The sequence below is a fragment of the Indicator indicator genome, chromosome Z, assembly GCF_027791375.1.
Source record: "Indicator indicator isolate 239-I01 chromosome Z, UM_Iind_1.1, whole genome shotgun sequence".
Taxonomy (NCBI): Eukaryota; Metazoa; Chordata; class Aves; order Piciformes; family Indicatoridae; genus Indicator; species Indicator indicator.
Genome location: NC_072053.1, coordinates 25,980,407 through 26,001,621, shown reverse-complemented (window position 1 = coordinate 26,001,621; position 21,215 = coordinate 25,980,407). Strand labels below are relative to the sequence as shown.

Here is a 21,215-nt window from a genome sequence, read left to right as displayed (position 1 = left end):
GGGACTTACTTATGAGACCTCAAACTTTCTTCCTGTGAGTACACATGCTTAACTCAGTTAGCATGAATAATTTCACAGAAGGAAGCTGGACCACCCAAGGGACTATAACATAAGCACACATATAAATGTTTAATTTGGGCTTGTACATGCTCATGATTTTGTCCTAATGCTTTGTGGTTTAGGCAGAAAGTGTGCATTCAGCTTTTTTTTTTAGGAATTCTTTTGACCTATCTATGTAAATGCTACATGGTGAGTTTATGGTGTATTTTCTTCTTTACATTCTTTGTGACTATATAATGGCAGGGTGGACCTCATGCTATTTTTGGAGGAAAAATTAGCTGTAGTACATATTTACCTTCCATGTTATTTTTTTTTCTTTTTTTTTTCCCCCCTTCTTTTCCTGCTGTATATTTACAAACTTCTCTCTGCTTGTTAGTTCCAGTGTAACACTTACAAGCAGCCTCACATCCCTGGAGATGCGATATAGGTTGTTGCAAATTGGCACTCAGTACCATCCAGTAGAAAATAAACATTCAGGTAATGCAAGCAGATAACTTGCTGTGTTTAATAAAACCAAACACAAACAAGAAAACCTATCCCAACACAAAGAACAACAACCTTGAAACAAAGTTGCTAGTCAAGTCATTAAATTGACTCTTGCAGAAACATTTTGAAAAATGCTGAAATCCTTTCTCAACAACAACAACAACAAAAAAAAAGAAAAGAGATTTTACACTGTAATGACCAGTGATCCACAAGTATTGAGTGGCAACTGTAAATGTACATGATCTACCTGTGATTCCTGAGTATTGTTATTTATTTGAACATGTCAAAGGATGATAAGTAGAAGAAAAACATTTCCAAAAGTTTAAGAGCTATGTAACTGTAAGTTAGTAAGTTCATACTAATTTTGTTAATGGCAGGGAGAGAGATGAATTTGGAAGCAGAAGAGCCAAAACAAGTTAATACTTTTAAATCTACATACAGTTTTAACAAGAAGTTCAAAACTGCATGATCTCTTCTAGTCCATTAAGTTGGACAGTTCTTGCCATTTATTCTTTTTTAAAAAGACATTTTTTTAGGTACGAATAATTGCAGCAGTTTTGTTCAGATTTTAGACAAGGAGAGGTCTTGTTTATAGGAAACCCCCTTTACCTCATATTATTGGCAACTTAACAAGAGTTCATGCAAACATGCTCAGGTCCTGGACAAGAAAAAGTAATGGAGAAGAATCTCAAATACAAGGAGAAATCTGTCAAGAGATGTTGGACATTATTGTTGCAAAAGCAATGGAACATAAATGATAAAAGATGGAGGGAGAAACTGGGGAAAATGTGGGTTTTTTTTCTTGCTTTCATTTATTCTGTGTCTGTCCTGCCTTTGCAGGCTCTGGTGAGTTCACTTTCTGCATACATAGTGCTGACTTTATAATTACTGGCCTTTTCTAGTTTAAAGATGGATTCTCTTAATCAGTACTACCAAGAAGTTTATCATGAATGAGGACGGAATTCCAGGAGGGAGTCTATGCATACAACTAAGTGAAGAAGCATTAAAAAGTGATGGAACCCTTTGGCCCAATTTCTTTCTTCCTCCTCTGTTGAAATGTAAGGCTGGAGAAACTTTCATCAGCTCTCTAGTCCTTACACTGAGTCCAGACGAGGCAAACCTCAACTATCAAACTTCATCAAAGCTTTCAGTGAAGAAGATTATTCAGGAATGGAGTTTTTTGTAGTGTTTTTAAGCTATTCATTACCTCAAGAGTAAGAAAGATTTAAATATATTCTAAGTTTTCTGCACAGCAAGTTACACTGATTTCTGCTTGTCCTCTGTTGGACATGGAAAATCAACTATTCATCAATCTCTTTATAAACCAACATATGAGATACAGAAAGTCATGACCAAGTGCTCTAACAAAACAAAGAAAACCTTGGTATTTTGAAAAATATTCTTACTAGAAATATATATTTGAAATGTTCAACACTTCGGCCTTAGTTATCACTCTCTGAGATAAACAAACCTAATCCATTCTGGTTTTCTTTGTAGGTCATTTTCCTCAGCCCTTATCAGGCTTGTCGTTTTTCTGTTCACTTCTGCCTGTTTGTTTGCTTCTGTTGAACTCAAGTTCTCAGAGGTCTCACCAACACCAAATTAAATTTAAAAAAATATAAGAGAAATCTATACATATACATACACCTCTATGCACCTCCTTTATTCTAGATTGGTTTTGTCTTTTGGTGCATACCAGATTTTTTTTTTTTTAGAAAGAGGAGTACATAATTCATTATTAGCATTTATTTTTTATTCAACAGTAATTCTAAAACTCATTGTCCTTATATTTATGACATTTGTCATGCTTATGGAGGACAACTTCTCTTATTTATCTCTGAGTCAATTCGAATCCCATTCCTTGTATCTGTAATGCCCCCTCTTATTTCTAAATGTGTTGCATTTCACACCAATGTAAAATAAAGCAACAAACCCAACCAAGCAAAAAAACTCTTAAGCCCCTGACAGATCTGGATGGGACCCACCCTTGAGATGTTTTCCTGTCTGACAATAAACCTTGAGAATTATCTGTCAGCAATATCAGTGGCAACTTTGTAATTCTGAGGGGAAGCTATGGTGCACTAAATTGTTGCTACTTTACAAGCCTCCTTCTGTGAAGGAGTACCAATGAAAGCCAGTTTTCACTGTTTAATAAAAGTAGTGAAGACATCCATGAACAAGGATATGGCACACTAAAGTACTACATTTAGATTTTCACATTTTCCTGTGTTTATTCTTTCTTGCACAATAAGCAAACAGGGAAAATCTCTAGCATTGCCTTTTCCCCACTTGCTGCTGCCTGCATTTCAATGATTCTTATGAAATTAATTGCTTTCCTATGTACTGACACAGGTTCTCTATGTGGTATTTGCCAGCTCAAAAGCTGCTGGGGAGTTTAGTGTCAAAGTTTGCAAGCGTATGAATGCCAGTATTGCTTTAGCCTCTTTCCCACTTCTTAGTTTCCCCTGGTTTCAAAACCAAAATGTTACTACCGACTGACTAGCTAGGGGGATTGTTACTTGCTGTATTTGATTTTCTAAAAGAGCAATTAAATCCCTAATAATAAATTAAACCCTAAAGGGAGCATTACATATTCCATCTCCGGATGAACTCATCTTTGTGAAGTTAGTAGAGTGCATTTAACCACTTCCTCACTTCCTCTTTTACCACTGAGAACATCTGAAAGCCAAAGGGAAAAAAGGAAAGCCGTCTCTTTCCCCAAGTCATCTTCAATTACACTATTTCCTCTCACTCAGTCATCCTCACCTCGCAGCCCACCCCACCACCCACTGCGTTCTAAGACTGGTTTAAGGATTTAAGTTCCCAGAGAGAAGCTAACTGAGGAAGTCCTTCATGGACTCAGCTGGAGGGCAGCTCCGGGCAGGGCATTCCTGGAGCAGAGGCGGGTGGAGGGATTGAGAAGGGGGAACGCGGTGCTGCGGTGCCAACCGCCAATAGCTTCACCTCCCTCCCGCAAGCAGCAGAGCTGCTTTCGGAACCTGGGTCTTCACAGCAAGACAGAAAAGGAGCTTTCCTCACCTGTCAGCATCCAGTAGGAGGCAGCCATACTTGGGCTCCGGCGAGCCCGGGGCCGAGAGCCGGGGCTGGGAGCCGGGGTGGCGGGAGGGGTCCTGCCGCCGGCGCGCCCGGCGGTGCTGCGCGGCGAGTGGAACTCAGCGCTCTGCACCGCCCGTCCGCCCTGTAGCCGAGTTAGGCATTTCCTGTTTGTTATTCAGTCTTTACGTTGTGTCTTCGCATTAAGAAGAATTTAGCTTCCTCCCCCCGCACGCAACTTTCCTCCTACCTACCCTCCAAAGACCTCTGAGCTTTAGAAACCTCCCCGTAGAACTAGCCAGCACTAAGATGTACAAATAAAGCCAAACCTCTCCCCTCCAAGCCTTCGGCTACGGCCCTCGGAGAGCACAGCAGACCTTAAAGGGACATCTGCCCGCTCATAATTAATGAATGAGTCTCCTGCCGGCCAGCCCCCCCCCCACCCCCCAAGTGGGGCAGGCGAGAGCTAGGCGTGCTCCCCAGCCACCTTCTCATCAGGAGAAACACGTCGTTGAGGTAGGGTGTGTGTTTAGTTAGTGGAGACTTGATTTCTCATACGTTACCCCTTATAAACACACTCTATGGCCACACGTTTGCCGGTAGAAGGAAGCCAGCCGCCCCCTCCCCATTCTCAGCGGCTTTGGGGATGCACTAACTCTGAAGACCCTGGACCGTTTTATCTAAGTGTTTGCGTCTGCCTCGGCTTTGCAGCACTGAGGAAATACCAGACGACTGCTTTTGCCCAGACGACTGCTTTTGCCCTCATTTACATTTGCGTGGCATCCCGCCCCCTCTTCCCCTGCCCCCTGAAGGACTTCACTAGTAAATAACTAACTAAATCGCAAAGGTAAATAATCAGCCAGATTCAGGCCTGTGAGTAGGAATTTTCAGGGTTCATTTAACAATAAAAGAGCTTATTGTAGGACTGTTTGTGTTTATCAGATTGATGCTCAGGTGGAGTAACATCCCTTCAGCAGTGTGAGTCCTCACAATGGACCTAGTGAAAGATCATTTTGTTGTTCATAAAACAAGAGTGGTACCTCAAGCAAGAAAATGAGATGTCAAAAAACTCTGTAAGGAGTTTTTCTTTGAATTGGAGCAAAGAATTTGGTGACTAAGTAGAAGTTAGTGGAATTTTTCTAAGTTCTTCTCAGGCTAATGAACTACAGCTGTTAATCATTACTGTAGTAGTTAAATGCATCTTCCCTCTTACTTTTATGCAAACACTTTGTACCTTTACTTGTAGATCTGTGGAAATTGTAGAAAACAGCACATAGTTTTGAAGCTGGGCTTAAAAGCACAGGTCATAATTCAGTAACAATTCATGCATATGTTACTCTTTACACATTATAAAATAAATTTAAATTGCCAGAATGGGATTGCTCAAAGTTTATGAAATTAAGTACATGTGCAACTTTTGCTGTATGAGGATTTGCTGAATGAACTCTGTTGGTATCAGTTTAACAGACTAGGCACATTTTTCTTGTTAAGGGTTTTATGGATAAAATTAAAGGGAACAAAAATGGCATTCAAATTAAAGGAACACTGAGATTTGGGAAGAAGCTGTTATAAGCTGTTATTTCTTTCCTCCCCCCCCCCCCCGAGGAGTTGTATTACTACTGCCAATTTTACCCCAGTTTCAAAGGTGGCAATAACTTCTTGTCATGGGTTGTTTTTTATTTTCTTAAAAAAAAAAAAGGCAAACACGCCAACCCCCAATCTGTGTTTTCCCCTTCTGTCAGTATACTTCAAATAAATGCATGTGGAGGAGTTGACCTTGTTTTCAGTTCGTAATGAAGGATTTCTTTCCATGATAATTGACAATTAACTACACTAGAGGAAGAAATGGAAACTAAGGACTTTCATACAGATTTAAATAATCAGTTCAAACCTATTGAAATGGAAACTAAGGACTTTCATACGGATTTAAATAATCAGTTCAAACCTCTTTGAAGTATATGGGATATTTGCTACATATGTTGGGATTGTACACCATGTTGGAAAATAAGACTTCTTGAGTATATAGAGAAACATTCCTCATGTACGGTTATTCCTAATTTCTTCCAAATCATTATTGGTATTATTATTTATTGATTTCTTTTTGTGATGGTGTCCTGTGCATCTTGCATTAGGCAACATCAAAAGAAAGACAGAAAAAAAAATAACTGAGCTAGCATTTCTTATTAATTTGCACACATTCTATGTGCATCTTTTCACAGAATTTATTGCTTTAGGTGCAGTCATTCTGGCAACTGTTCAGAACATGTTAGTAAACACTGTTCTTGAAGCTTAAAAGTTTATATGTAAGTAGTAAAGAGCACATGTATTTTAAGCAGCAATCTCTAGATGATGTGTGCTCAGGTCCAGAAGGCATTAAGATATTAGATAATTTCAATATGTGTGTAATAAATATTATTAGTTTCAATGGATAATGATAGATAAATGAGTTTAAATAATATCACTGTTTTGCATTTCCTTTTATGCCTTTCTAAAGCAGTCACATAATGCTGAGTAAGGATTTTAATTATTTTTCCCAATTATATAAATTAAACATGATTTTTCATTTTGTATGTTATGTCCCAATTCAGTTTCAGCAAAGTATTTTATCAGGCACAGTATGGAATAAGTGCATTAGTAGCTTCACAGAATCTGATAAAAGTATTTGTGATTAAAGATTAATTTAAAAGCTTTAAAAGATCACACTTTGGCAACAAATATTAAAAATACAAGGAAAACACAATTCTCCCTTCAAGAGGGTGTTATTCCTGAAAAAAACAGTGGAAATGTGTTCTATCCCAAAGGTGAAGGGTGAAGGAACAGGAACCAAGCTTTTCCAATAGTTGCAAGGGCAGGCTGTCTTGTAAATAATATGACTATAACGTACATAGAACTAATTTTCCGTGAAAATTTATTCTTCCAGTCTTGCAGAGGATATGAGCAATTTTAAATTATTTTGATTGTTAGGTTATAAAGGAACTCTAACCTGAAGCAAAAGACAGCAATGAGTAATGTAAGACTTTCAAATGCCACAGCATGGCTAGATTACTTCCATTAAAAGAATAGTACTACAACATCAATAATTATAAGGTAGACGTAAGATATTTCTGCAATGTTCACTTGTATTGTTACACTGTATTATACACTGCCTCAGAGTACTACTGAGCTTGCTCCTGTAACTTCTGATTGAAGATTTATCATTAAAAGCTCTTATTATAGTCTTTGATGGTTTACATTATACTGTAGATTAGTGATAATTTATGTGTACATTTTTTCTTACACTTGCTTATTCACAGTCTCCAAGATGTCCTTCACCTTGATTGTATATGAACTCTGCTGTTCATTTTCATTGTCTCCATTTTTCCCTATCTGATTCTAGGACCATGCTAGAATTCACTTGGCAGAACTTGTGGGGCTCTAGTCATATTTTTATTATGTCTGAGATATTCAAGGTCTCCTTCTTCAAGTACCAGAACTAAGACCCTTTAGGATTTGGTATGGTTCCAGCAATACTCTATGCATAAATCTTTTCATGTTTTACAACTCAGCTTTTAGCTGATACTTGATATTCTTGGAGAATGCCCTTGCTTCTACTCTGTATGTTTTAACCAGTGGTACAAACGTGCCAAAAATCCTTTTTACTGTGCAATGGGATCTTAATAAAAATTTTGTTTTGCAACTTGTGATAGTTTAATTCATGTTGGTAAGAAAAGTTATGGAAAATGCCCTTCTGTGTTAAATTTGTTCCTTGCAATCTCTTTTATGTCTTCTTCATTAGTCTGTTTGGAATGATATACAGTCATACAGAAGCTGTGAGCCAATTTAGTACACAATTGTATGCTCACTGAAATAAAATACTCTGATTTTCCTTCTGATTTTCCTGATTAAAGTATCTCTCATATGCTCAGTCTTGCTACTTTTCTTTCTGTGTTTTCTCAGGTGCATATTTTTCAATATTCATCCTAAATTTATAAAGATAAAACTCCCTGTATAGCAAAAATACAGAAAAACCAGGAAGAGATGAGCTTGTATGGCATCATTTATTGTTATAAATGTTTCACCAATCTCTTTATTTTATGATTGTATTTTACAGTCACAGGGAAGGATTTTTGTATTATTGTAGGACTGACATTTCTTGCAGGTGATACTGCAATTTTAAAAAATTATTCCTTATGCAATTTCTATTTTATTTGAGTCAGTTTAAAACCTGATTCACAATTTTCTTCTGCAACAGAGATTATCTGCTTGTTTATTTACTTATCTATTTATATATTTAATATATCAACAAAATATATCTCTTCAAAGTACATTCTACAAATAAGGCTACAGAAACACAATCTGATTTAGCTATTCAACTTGAATGAGATACTGATTTCTCTGACATCACTATTTCAGCTTTCTGAAGTGCTGAAGCACTTTTTCTGAAGCACTGAAGTCATTAGAGCTAAAGCATGGAATCTGAGTGGAATGTAATTGGTAACTTAACACGATGGCAAAGTAAAGAAACAAATTCATGTTTTACTGTACAAAGCCAAGGGGCTGAACTAGAAATTGCAATACATTCATAAGGTTTTTGACAAAGTATATGTATGATATCCAAGCTAATCTTGGTCTGTCAGTGCATTAGTTCTACTCCATTATACAAATTAAGTTACTTGAAAGGAGGCCAGAATTTAGGGGCATAGACTTAATTGATTGTTATTATTACCTTGGGCTTTCTGCACTCCACCCACACTTCTTTTTATTATAGCTTCTTAACAATAAGTGTTCTTCCCCCCCACATAATATGTTGCATAACCAGTATTATTTATTATTCAGATGAATTTCAATTATGAAACTGTATAGAAGAATAACTTACTAAGAGTGTGCTGTGAAGGGAGGCTAATAGATGACAATAAATTCTCAAAATAATTGCATACACTGCAGTTTTACATTGTATTGCATTGCATTGCACTGCATTCATTGCCTTCACAGCTAGTTTGCATAATATAATTACTTATTACAGTTCGGTTACAGAAAAGGGTAGCTGTGACTGCACTAGTTATGGTGAAAAATCTCAGGTTTTTTTCTTTCTGTTCTACGTATACAAAAATACTTACCTATTTCATTTCTATTATTTCGCAAAATCAACATTTCAATATAGATCACTGGTTCAGGTTTACCTTTAATCTTCATGATCATGAAAAAAAAAATCTTGGTTTTTGCAGGAACATGAGTCTGGTCATGATACCAATGTGTGTTTCATGGCATACATTAAATGAAATGAACACTCAGAACAAACAAGAAAAATATCCCTGTAGTAGAGAAACCTCAGCTTTTGTGATGACTACCTTTTTTTTTTTTAAACTGTATGATTTTTAATGATCAAGATATTGCTACTTTTTTACTGGATGTTGCAAACAAGATTCCTTCTGGGTTTCCCATTTCTCTAGATTGCAGTAATTCTTTCAGGAGTGTTACAGTAATTTTTACTTATACTCTAAATCCCCCTGCTCCACCTGCCTGTCCATGGGAATTATTTCTTTTTGTGATCTGTGATCCTTCAGTCTTGATCACTAGGTCACTGTGGTAAGACGACAGTCCTGAGTTTCATATGGAGGCCTACATGGAATTTTATTATCCTGTATTGGATTTTCCAAAAGTAAGATGATTACCAAACATGATTGAGTCTGAAATCCAAGATTTATTCAACACTTGGTATTCCAGTGCAAGACACACACAGATAGGTGTTGCTTCAGGCCAGAGTCTGGAAACCTCTGCATGTGAATTATATAGAAACAGTGGACAGCTGACAGAAAGGGTAATGTACATAAATTTATTAGTAGACTAATTAAGCACTTAGCTGGAGGGTCAGGGGTTTAAGTAGGTGTTCTTTTTTTCACATCAAAAGGCTTTTTAAAAGCATCTCCAGTCTCTCAGTCATGTCAAAAACACCAGACATTTACATAACTGGCTAGCATTTTGTTGAAAATGTGTACTGGAGAATGAAGGTTTCCTCACACCAGAAATGGGTAGCAGCACAGTAACTCTGGAAGCTGCTGCAATGAGCCTTTATACTGGTACAGGCTGAGTTACATAGCTCTTTACAATCTAAGTAGATCCAAGGTGCTAGACGAACTATACTGATTAGGAAAGTAAGGCCTGTGGCAGGATGGAGATACAGTCTTGTTCACGTGAAGTGTTTCAGATGCTTTGTGAAGAAGGATGAAAACAGTGTGGTAAACTTGAACAAATCTAAATTACATGGGATGAAAAGCACCTTTTAACCTGCAGCTGAGTAGGTCTGTCTACTGTCTATACCTGTTGCTGTGACTCATATACACACACATGGAATTATTTTAAGGCTAGTTTTATAGTTACATTTAAACTAGCTATACCAGTGTGTTTCAGCCGTGTAGCTGGCTAATACTGAGGACAGCATGGAGACTCATAAGTAGAAAGACGAGGAAAGGTGCAGAAAGAAGAGAATTTAGAGCCGAGGCATCACCACACTGCTGTGCTGTGCCACAGTATCTCATTTAAGACAGCCATTTCAGCTGCCGCTGTGGCAAACAAGCCGAATCAATGTTGTGTTTCATGTGTGAAATACAAAATTATGCAGAAGAGACCACTGAGGAGTCACAGGATTTATAGCTGGCCAAACTACAGATTGTTTTATAGTCGTTAGTTATATGTACAATGCCAAAGGAATTTATGCAACTAGGTATATTATAGCAGTGTAGGTACATGGTAAGATTTTCTAAAAAGACTGAACTTTCCAATTAATGAAACGTAGTTTCCTATTTGAAATTTTGCACGTGCTATCTGTAAGTGCTTTTTGTGAACCAATAAAGCTATGAATTAATGTCCAGAGCATTCTGATTTTTTTTTAATCTTCTGGCCTTTCCAAAATTTGTTTATATACAGAGCTTGATTGGCAAATTGAATTGTTTTGTGAATTGGTTTGATAATAAATTCATGCATTTAGTAGAAATAAAATTAGAGCGAATAGTATAATGATGAGAGATATGTAATAATGCAAGACTGTAATGATAATGTTATATAATAAAACTTCTTATAATTTGTTTTACCACTTTTTGATACATTATATTAGAATGTTTACAGGGCTCTTTTTTTTTTAACTTTCTGGACTTCAGATACTATTTTGATGGGGAAGGAAGGCTTTTAAATTCCTATAAATGCTCAGATTTTTACTCTCTTTATGCATTCAAAATCCAGCATATAATTTTAAAATAATCCAATATTGATTTGATATTGTGCATATCGTATTGTCTGCAGATGCTGTTAATTTTATGTTACAAGAATAATTAACTGTGTGTGTTTCAATGCATATTTTGTTGACTTTCTCCAAATCTCTAGCCTTACAAAAATGTGTAAGAAAACCTGTCAAAAGGGAGGAATTGTATTTCCAGTGGGATGGCCAAAATTTTATTTCGGAGTGCACAGACTAAGGGAATTATCATGGTTGTTTATTCTGGCCTACTGTAGAGCAGAAAGTTCTGATTTAATATTCTCTTTAGGTCAGCAAAAGTATGACATACATTTGTATAATATTAGACTAAATACAATTCCACCAGTTTAATAGAGAAATTTTAATTCTTTTGTGTTAAATCTGTCTAACCCATTAATTGTTGCCTTTCCAACAGAGAAGAGTCTTAAAGAAGTTTGAAATATATTCAAATTGTAAGGAAAACTGTAAAGAAAAAGACAAAGCAGTATAATCTTACATAGCAGGAAGTGAAGAGCTAAGATATAAATAGGAACATCATTAAACCTGTGTTTATTATGAGCTCAACCTACTTTCCTGTTCACAAACTGTTTTTTATCCACCTCTCTCCTAAATAAAAAAAAACCCAAAACACAACACGACAACACAAAAACCTAACCCAAACCAAAAACCACCCCAAAAAAACCTCCAAAACCAACAAAGAACAACCACAAACCCCACAACTGTAAACATTAACTTAATCTGTGTTAGTTTGTTGGCGTTCCACAGTTGAGGAAATTGATTAGCAGTTATGCGCATAACAGACAGTGAATAAATCTGACATTGTCTCCTGTCATGGCTGTGCAAATTGAGTTCCTAAGAGATGGAGTCTGAACATTTACAGCACTTACATAGTCATAGCATCTAACAGAAAGGATCCTTCTTACTCTCTGTGACATATAATCCCGTTTAGTTTTTATTTATTAATTTGTTTGAATGACAAAGTTTACTTAGGAATGACAGTTAAAATGTTGCAAGAGGAAAATTGTGACCATTATACCTGAAGAAGGGAAATACAGCTATAAATCAATACACACTTTACATTGATAGGTGATACTTGTATTTCACAAAGAACTCACCAGTACTGGTTATGTTTACCTTCAGCTGAATTAAGTCCTGTGACTACAATTTAGCTGAGTAAATGGAAATATCTTTACCTGAACAAGTAACTTTAAGCTTTTCTGAGTGAAGAGAAAAATGGTTTCCCAGTGTGTGAAAGATGTGGTACTGTAAGAAGTTTAAAAAGGATTAAATAACTCATGACCTGAAACACCCTTTTCACTGTATTGTATGTAAGACACTGGCCAATAGCTGAGATACAGAAGTCTACACTGTAGGTATATAAACTGAAGAGTTGAATCCACCCTGAGAAATAAATTCTAGATTAAAAAAAAACTTGTGACAAATCAGGTGATGGCTTTATTAGGGACAGAATGTCCACATCTGGTCTGAAAGGGTTGCACACACTATATAGAAGGTAGCAGACAGGTTTTCTATTTCTAGTTTTCCACCTATATAACACATGTAAATGCCAAGCATTCATTATGTGTTCATTCACAGGGAGAAGGTCTTTCAGCTACATTGTGGCCCATATCATACATACGTGGAGATGCCTTATTCAAAGAATCATGAAAAGAGAAAGAAATCACTTTGGACATGATTTATTCAAAGAATACCAGTAAGCATTTTCAGAAAGGTAAGTCAGAGTTAAAATGTGCTTGATGTGCATCTATAGAAGGCACCAAACTTTTCTGCATGTTGATGGCAAAGGAAGATTTGTCACCATAGGAGACAAACTCCATGGTTTACACATATCTTTGTGATGGCTGATAGTATCACCTTGGGTATTATTGAAGTCATATTTTGCAGGAAGCTCTCCTATTAGGGAAAGGGTAAAATACAACCCAAACAATGCATAAGGAAGAAGAATAAAACGTATCATTTAATCATAGATTTCTTTTGGTTGGAAAATACCTCTGAGATCATGAAGTCTGATTGCTGACCTAACACTGCCTTATAAGACTCGTTCTCCAAACCTCTAACCAGCTTCGTTGCCCTTCTCTGTGCATTCTCCAGCACCTCAGTGTCTTTGTAGCAAGGGGCCCAAAACTGAACACAGTATTCAAGGTGCAGCCTCACCAGTGCTTAGTACAGGTTCATGATCACTTCCCTTCTGCTGCTGGACTCACTGTTTCTGATGTAGGCTGGGATGTAGCTGGCCTTGGTCACCTGGGCACACACCTGGCTCATGTTCAGCCAGCAGTCAAACAACACTTCCAGGTCCTTTGATGGGTAGCTTTCCAGCTGCTCCCCACCAGGTGTGTATCATTGCCTGGGGTTGTTCTGGTCCAAGTGCAGGACTTGGCATTTGGCCTTGTTAAACCTCATACAGCTGACCTCAGCCCATTGATCCAGCCTGTCTGGATACCTCTGCAAATCCTTCCTATCTTCAGGTCAACACTCCCACTGAATTTGGTGTTGTGTGCAAACTTGCTGAAGGCACACTCAATCCCCTCATTCATATAATTGATAGATATATTAAACCAGACTTGCCACAGCCCTGAGTCCTGGGGAGCAGCACCTGTAACTGGCCAACAACTGGATTTAGCTCCACTCACCACCACTCTTTAGGCCACCTAGACAGTTTTTTGCCCAGCAAAGTGTCCACCCACCCAACCCATGAACAGCTAATTTCACCAGGGGGATGCTGTGGGAGATAAATGTCAAATGCTTTACTAACATCCAGGTAAACAACATTCACAGCCTTTCCTTCATCCACGAAGTCATCAAGTGTGGCCAGCAGGTCAACGAGGTGATTCTCCCCCTCTCCTCAGCTCTGGTGAGACCCCACCTGGAGTACTGTGTCCAGTTCTGGAGCCCCTATTACAAGAGGGATATGGACATGCTGGAATGTGTCCAGAGAAGAGCTACCATGATGATCAGAGGGCTGGAGCACCTCTCCTATGAGGAGAGACTGAAAGAGTTGGGGCTGTTCACTCTGGAGAAGAGAAGGCTCTGAAGTGACCTTATTGTGGCCTTCCGGTATCTGAAGGGTCCTACAAGAAAGCTGGGGAGGGACGTTGTAGGCTATCAGGTAGTGATAGGACTAGGGGGAATGGAATAAAGCTGGAAGTGGGGAGATTCAGACTGGATGTGAGGAAGAAGTTCTTCCCCATGAGAGTGGTGAGAGCCTGGAATGGGTTGTCCAGGGAGGTGGTTGAGGCCCCATCCCTGGAGGTGTTTAAGGCCAGGCTGGATGAGGCTCTGGCCAGCCTCATCTAGTGTGAGGTGTCCCTGCCTATGGCAGGGGGGTTGGAACTAGATGATCCTTGTGCTCCCTTCCAACCCTGACTGATTCTATGATTCTAAATCATCTTGTTGTAGAAGGAGATTGGGTTCATCAGCAGGACCTGCCCTTCATGAACACATGCTGACTGGGCTTGATCACCTGTTTGCAATGCACATGGTGCATAATGACACTCAAGATGATCTGCTCTGTAACCTTTCCTGGTACTGACATCAGTAGTTTCCTGAGCACTTCTTGTAGATGGGTGTCACCACTGCCAATCAGATGGGACCTCTCTGGTTATCCAGGACTGCTGGTAATTAGGGAAAGTACCTTGATGAGCACTTCCACCAGTTCTTTCATTACCCTCAGATGTATGCCACCTGGCCCCATAGACTGATGTTTGTCTAAGTGGTGCAACAGGTTACTAACCATCTCCCTGTGGATTAAGGGAGTTTCACTGTGCTCCCTATCCCAATTTTCCAGCCCAGTTGGTCTTACTGGTAAAGACTGAAGCAAAGAAGGTACTGAGTCCCTCAGCCTTGACCACTGTGTTCCCCCTGCATCCAACAAAGGACAGAAATTCTCCTTAGTCCTTCATTTGTTGCTGATATACTTGTAGAAGAATCTCCTGTTTTCTTTAACAGATGAAACCAATTAATTTCCATTTCATCTTTGGCCTTTCTAATTTTCTCTCTGCACAGTCTCATGACAGCTGTGATATGGAAAAAGCATTGGAAATCTGCTGGACATTCTTTCCTTTCGACTTCTACTCATTTATTTGGTTTGTATTGCTAGACTGGAGTACCATTTACAATCATGATGCCTAGTCTTTTGCTGTATCTTTAAAAGACATTTTCCCCCTTTTAATTTCTTTGTCCCTACAAGAACCTTGCTAAAATACAAGAGAGTAATTTTGAGTAATAGTGGTGACCCCTTTTGGTCAAGAAAATGGTGTTTTCAAAAATGACAAACATATTCCTTCTTCAGCTTTTAATTTTCTGATTTTAACCACCCTTCTAGAGTGGGAGATTGTGCAATTATGCTGTCAGTTTTTCAGTTTGATTGCATATGTGCCATTTTCCCATGTCATGTTTGAACCTAGCAGTCAATTTAAGTTCATGCTATCTGAGGGAGAAACAGAGGACTGGGTATGGTCTCACAGGTCTGGGGAAGCACTGGCATTAGTAAGATAAGTAGGGGTAAATTAGAGCCTCACCTTTTCCACCTGTTTCTCCTGTAGAATGAGCTTAGAGCAGTTGATCAAGCAGTTAGATATTGTACCAGATAGCTAATCACTATGCTCAGAAGTTCAGGGTAGTGACAGCACTATTGTCTTGTGTACAGAAAAGTGTTTGATAGAAGATATGTGTGAAGAAAATGAAGGAGAAGCTGAGATCATCACAACAGGAGAAGAGATTTACAAGGCAGAATTACACAGAAAAGTAGCCTTTTTTCATTAGTTTTGTAATTCAGCATTTTTTTTAGATTGTAAATAATTTACCTCATTTATATAAAAAAAAATCAAAAGTAATAAATGTTTTTGACTTTAAGTCAACTTTTAGTTAGATATTAAAAGAATTTTATTCCTTTCACAAGATACCCAAGTAAAATACTTAAACTCATGGTGAATTTGCTGAAACTCTGTGTCAACATCTGAGAGCTAACAGGGCACAGCTATCTGTTCAGGTACCAAGCAGTTTGATAGACTAATGAAAAAAAAGGTTGCAGCTTTACAGCCACTGTTGTTGAAAACAACAGTATATTGTAAAATTTTGAGAATATATGGACCTCCTGTTCTTTATACATGTCATACTGAAGAAAAGTCAGATATTTTAAATACTCAGTTCCATCTGAGAAAATTTTAAAGATGCTGTTTTGAAATAGCAGTCATTAATTCCTGTATGATACATGATTTTTCTTTCCCCCTGGTTTTCTCGATGTTGGGAGCAAAACAGTCTGAAGTCAAAAAAGAGAGAATCTAGAATTAAAAGAGGAGGATAACTTCAACAGCATGACTGTAGTACATTTCAGGGCTTTTTTAAATAGTAACAATTTGAATTTGAAGAACTCTTACAATTGAAGTGCAACATCTGTAATTATATATACTAATATATATTAGTATAGCATCTAATATACGTATTACATTTATATGTAATATCTATTTTTTGTTGTGAGTCAAATACATAGTTGTATATAACATGAAGAGTTGTATTTCTAAACAATATTTTTGTAGTGTTTTCTTATCAAAATAAGCTGAAGAAGTAGTTTTGTGAAATTAATTTTCACACCTAGCTTAACAGCTTTTTTTCTCTTGTAGCTTGCACATAAACACACAAATTTCCTCCCGTGTCTTTCTGCAGAGGGACTGTGTGAGTTATAATATGACACAGTCCATTCAGAACTGCAGAAAACCCAACACAATAGCAAAAAGGCAGATGTTATTTATATTTTTTTATCATCTGCTTTATTGGGTCACTTGTGCTCTATTTCCTGTTACAGAGGTCATTACAAAAGCAGATGCTATAATAATTAATATATTGTATTTTCCCACCTATGAAAGGCAACACAAATTTTCTTGCCAGCTTAAGTTATGTCTAGCACAGAAATATTTGAGGGAAATCCTTATACTATATTTTGCCTTAGAAAATAAAAACATTGAGAGATGTATATTCCCCAAAGAGCAGTGTTCAATAAGTGGAGTGGATTTAAAGGCTTTATAACAAAGCGAATTCCTTGTAAACATAGTTTTCAGGAAATTTCGTATGCAAGCTATCCACGCCTTTTCCTGACAATGCATTGTACGATATCTCTGAAACCACAGTTCTTTATCCCAGGTCTAACACTTAGTTTTTTAGTTAGACAAACGGAGGGTCAAGATTTAGTTTGGTTTACAGAAAAATTACTAAGGGATTTTACATGAAAAATAAGTGAATTTAAAAAATCATGTAGATATCAGTGCAGAGAGTGCCTTGAAGTTTGAAGGAATTTGTTTTCTCAAACAGACCACTGAACAACAGTATTTGCATCTCATGCTCCTCATATACTGGGTAGTTCAAGCTTTTGATACTGGTTGGAACATAAAAAAACATTACTCTGAATTAAGTTAGTACAATATCTCTCATAAGAGATAAAATCAGTTTAATAAAATTTCCCTGGTTCTGTTTTTTACTGAGTCAGACCACATTTTTATCTTATTTCCCCAAAATGACAGTTTAGATTTTGAAAGCCCTCATTCTATTGACAAAGAATCAATTTTCTGTAAAATGTCTGCTGTTTGGATGTTATAAAGTTTCATCTAGGTTAATTTTTAACTGACATGATAAAATTATGTTATATTATTGACAAACCCCAGATTTTTCTTATGCAACCAAGTGAAATGTAAATATGGGCCTTAGAAGGAGGGAAAAGAGACAGGTGATTTGAAATCTGGGCACAAATAAATTAGTTTCAGCCTTAATGAAATCTAATGCCAATACACTGCATGCCAGATACAGGGTTTTTGATCTTAATTTCTCTTGCATTTCTAAACATCCCTGACTCTGAAATCCAGTATTGGAGAGGATTCCTTAGCAAGTCATACCACTGCATTTGGTGGCAAGATACATATTCTGCATTTAAAATGTGTCTGTCTAATCTAAGCCATTTGTCTTGTTTTACAGTTAGTGAATGAAGTACCCCCCTCTTCTGTATCTAGTCATATTAAAACAGCTACAGTAGATCTCTTATACCTTCTTTTATCCATCAGCTCTAGAGGGAGCCTACCTGCCATCTTAAGCTTTTAACATTTAAATGGTTAAAGGTAAGGGAAGTGAGGTCTGCCTTTTCTTAGCCTTCCATGTCTATATTTAATGTGGAACTATTACCATTGTTATTATTAGGAGGATATCCATTAGTATCATCTAGATTATGGTTGGATGTGTATGGGCATTTTTGTTTATTGTTTGTTTCCTCCTGTGCTAGGTTTGGAGTACCTTTTTTTCTTCCTCAAGCTCCTTTTTCGCTATCAAAATTTGATTATGTTTTCTTGGAAATTGTTCAGAAATTTGGGTGTGTTTCTTTTTTTTTTTTTCCAAGTTAATTAAATTGGAAGTGAAAGTAGCTAAACAATGCATGACCTTGAATAAACTAACATGATTTTAACACAATGTGAGTGAACCTCCCATCCAAAATAAACAATGTGGCAAGTTCTTGAAATTATACAATGCAACATTCTTAACCATTAAAAAGTATGTGTGAATAACTCCACATCTGAGCATTTAGTATAAAAATATTTCACACCTTTCCCAGGTGCTTCAACATTTGGGGATACAAAAAGATATTCAATTGCTTGTTTTCCTGGAGGAAAGCTGCTGTGATTTCTAAAACAAAAACAGAGCTCTTATTTACTGTCAGATTCCTAGCTGGGCAAGTAGACTGAAGATAAGAGGAGTTTTTAAAGTCTATCTTTTGAGGCTTTGCCTGTAACTATAATTTAATCCATAGGTGGTTGGAATCTGGATTTCCTAGAGGGGATGCACTATTGGAGAGTTTGAGAGGTTTTCAGGCAGCTAAGCAACATATGTGAACTGGAATTAAAGGAATTTCGTAATTTAAAAAAAAGAATTTGCCATGTTGTCTTTTCTGTTTCAATTCTTGGATAGATCTGAAAAGATCTGACACTGATATGATAAAATACCACATGCCTTAATCATTGGGCTTGTCCAACTTCCTACCGACTCAAGGGTTCTCTGTATTACAAAATGGGACTGATTGTACTTATTTTTTGGTATCTGAGATTGTGGTGAAAGGTAGTTTTTTAGGCTTCCCCCTATAGTTAAAGAAGAGAGAGATTTCTCCAGGACTGATTCTACAACATGTTTTATGAGAACCTATGCTCTGGAGAAACTCTTTCTTGGAAGTGTGTGCAGAAGGAGCCTAAACAGTGAACTGACTACACTTAGGAAGATTAGTTACACCCCAAAGATCTAGCCCTTATTATAATCTGACAGTATGAACCTTCTCCTTGCCTTCAGGAAATGACTGCTTCGCATGTAAGTATTGTCCCTAGACTAACCCTGTCCCTTAAAGGAGTTCTACTTGGAGATAAAGCAATATTATCTGAAACAGCCATGACCTTTGTCTTGAAAACCACCAGCAGATTTGCTTCCATATTATTTTTTGATTGGTAAATCATAGAATCATAGAACTGTTAGGTTTGGACGGGAGCTCAAGGATCATCTAGTTCCAACCCCCCTGCCATGGGCAGGGACACCTCACATTAGATCAGGGTGCTCAGAGCCACATCCAGCCTGGCCTTAAAAACCTCCAGGGGTGGGACTTCTACTACCTTCCTGGGAAACCTGTTCCAGTGTCTCACCACCCTCATGGTGTAAAACTTTTTCCTAACATTCAATCTGAACCTACCCACTTCTAGCTTTGCTCCATTCCCCCTAGTCCTATCGCTACCTGACATCCTAAAAAGTCCCTTGCCAGCTTTCTTGTAACCCTTCCTTATTCCCTGCTAGTGAATAGTTCCACAAGACTTGTATATAATTAACTCTATTATTATAGTTAACTGTATAATGGGCTATGTTAATGTGTTCATCACATCGGTGTCTGACTGGAGTATAAGAATTCAAGCCCAACACATATGCCATTTTAACTGTCTTTGACAGATCTTCAGAAGTCAGTGTACATATTCAGAAAACCCCCACATATTTCAGAGATGAAATGTGCCACAGCTTCCTCACAGCTAAACTGAGGAAGTGTGTAATCAGGTAGTGAAGTGGATTGTGAACTGTTGAAGGAAAGGAGTCAGAGTTGTTGTCAATGGGATGGAGTCTAGTTGGAGGCCTGCATCTAGTGGAGTCCCTCAGGGGTCAGTACTGGGACCAGTGCTGTTCAATATATTCGTCAACAACCTGGATGAGGACACAGAGAGCACTGTCAGCAAGTTTGCTGATGACACCAAACTGGGTGGAGTGGCTGACACACCAGAGGGATGTGCTGCCATTCAGTGGGACTTGGACAGGCTGGAGAGTTGGGTAGGGAGAAATTTAATGAAATTCAGCAAGGGCAAGTATAGAGTCTTGCACCTGGGAAAGAGCAACCCCACGGACAAGTATAGGTTGGGGACTGACCTGTTGGAGGGCAGTGAAGGGGAAAAGGACCTGGGAGTCCTAGTGGATGGAAGGTTGACCATGAGGCATCAGTGTGCTCTTGTGGTCAAGAAGGCCAGTGCCTGGGTTGTATTAGAAGGTCTGTGGTCAGTAGGTCGAGAGAGGTTCTCCTTCCCCTCTGCTCTACCTTGGTGAGGTCACATCTGGAATATTGTGTCTAGTTCCAGGCCCCTCACCCCTCAGCTCAGGAAGGAGAGGAAACTGCTTGAAAGAGTCCAGCACAGAGCCACAAAGACGATTAAGGGAGTGGAACATCTTCCTTACAAGGAGAGACTGAGGGAGCAGGGGCTCTTCAGCTGTGAGAACAGGAGACTGAGGAGTGACCTTATTAATATTTATAAATATGTAAAGGCTGAGTGCCAAGGGGAGGGAGCCAGGCTCTTCTTGGTGATGCCCAATGACAGAACAAGAGGCAAAGGGTGGAAGTTGAGGCATAGGAAGTTCCATGGGAACAGGAGGAAAAATTTTTTCACTGTGAGGGTGACAAAACACTAGAACAGGCTCCCCAGGGGGGTTGTGGGGTCTCCCTGTCTGCAGATATTCAAAACCCACCTGGATGTGTTCCTGTGTGATTTGGTATAGGTGATCCTGCTTGGGCAGGGGAGTTGGACTAGATGATCTCTTGAGGTCCCTTCCAACCCCTAAGATTGTGTGATTATGTGAAATAAGTATCTGTGAGGGTTCTCACCTAATAGAGTAGAAAACTGTTGTCCCTGAATGCCAGTTTCAGAGGAACCTTTATTTCCATCTTAGTATGGGTAGGGATTCAGGACTGGCATCCTAGACTATATCTCTTTCAGGAAATCATATTTTGCTTCCACTCTGTCAACTAAATCTGGGCAATACCTCAAGTTGAGAAACTGTGTCACTTTCTGTTGTAGTGTTAGTGCGAAGCCTTGCTTTA

The 21,215-nt window shown here is 38.2% G+C and overlaps 1 protein-coding gene across 1 annotated transcript in view; it reads right to left on the bottom strand.

Annotated features, from left to right (window-relative positions):
• Window positions 1-3,642, bottom strand: part of ITGA1 (integrin subunit alpha 1) — an 80,679-nt gene extending 77,037 nt beyond the window's left edge. Inside the window, exon 1 of the mRNA XM_054397907.1 lies at window positions 3,586-3,642. Coding sequence (XP_054253882.1) covers window positions 3,586-3,613 — 28 coding nt within the window. The 5' untranslated portion in view covers window positions 3,614-3,642. The remainder of the gene's footprint in view (window positions 1-3,585) is intronic.
• Window positions 3,643-21,215: the final 17,573 nt, after the last annotated feature.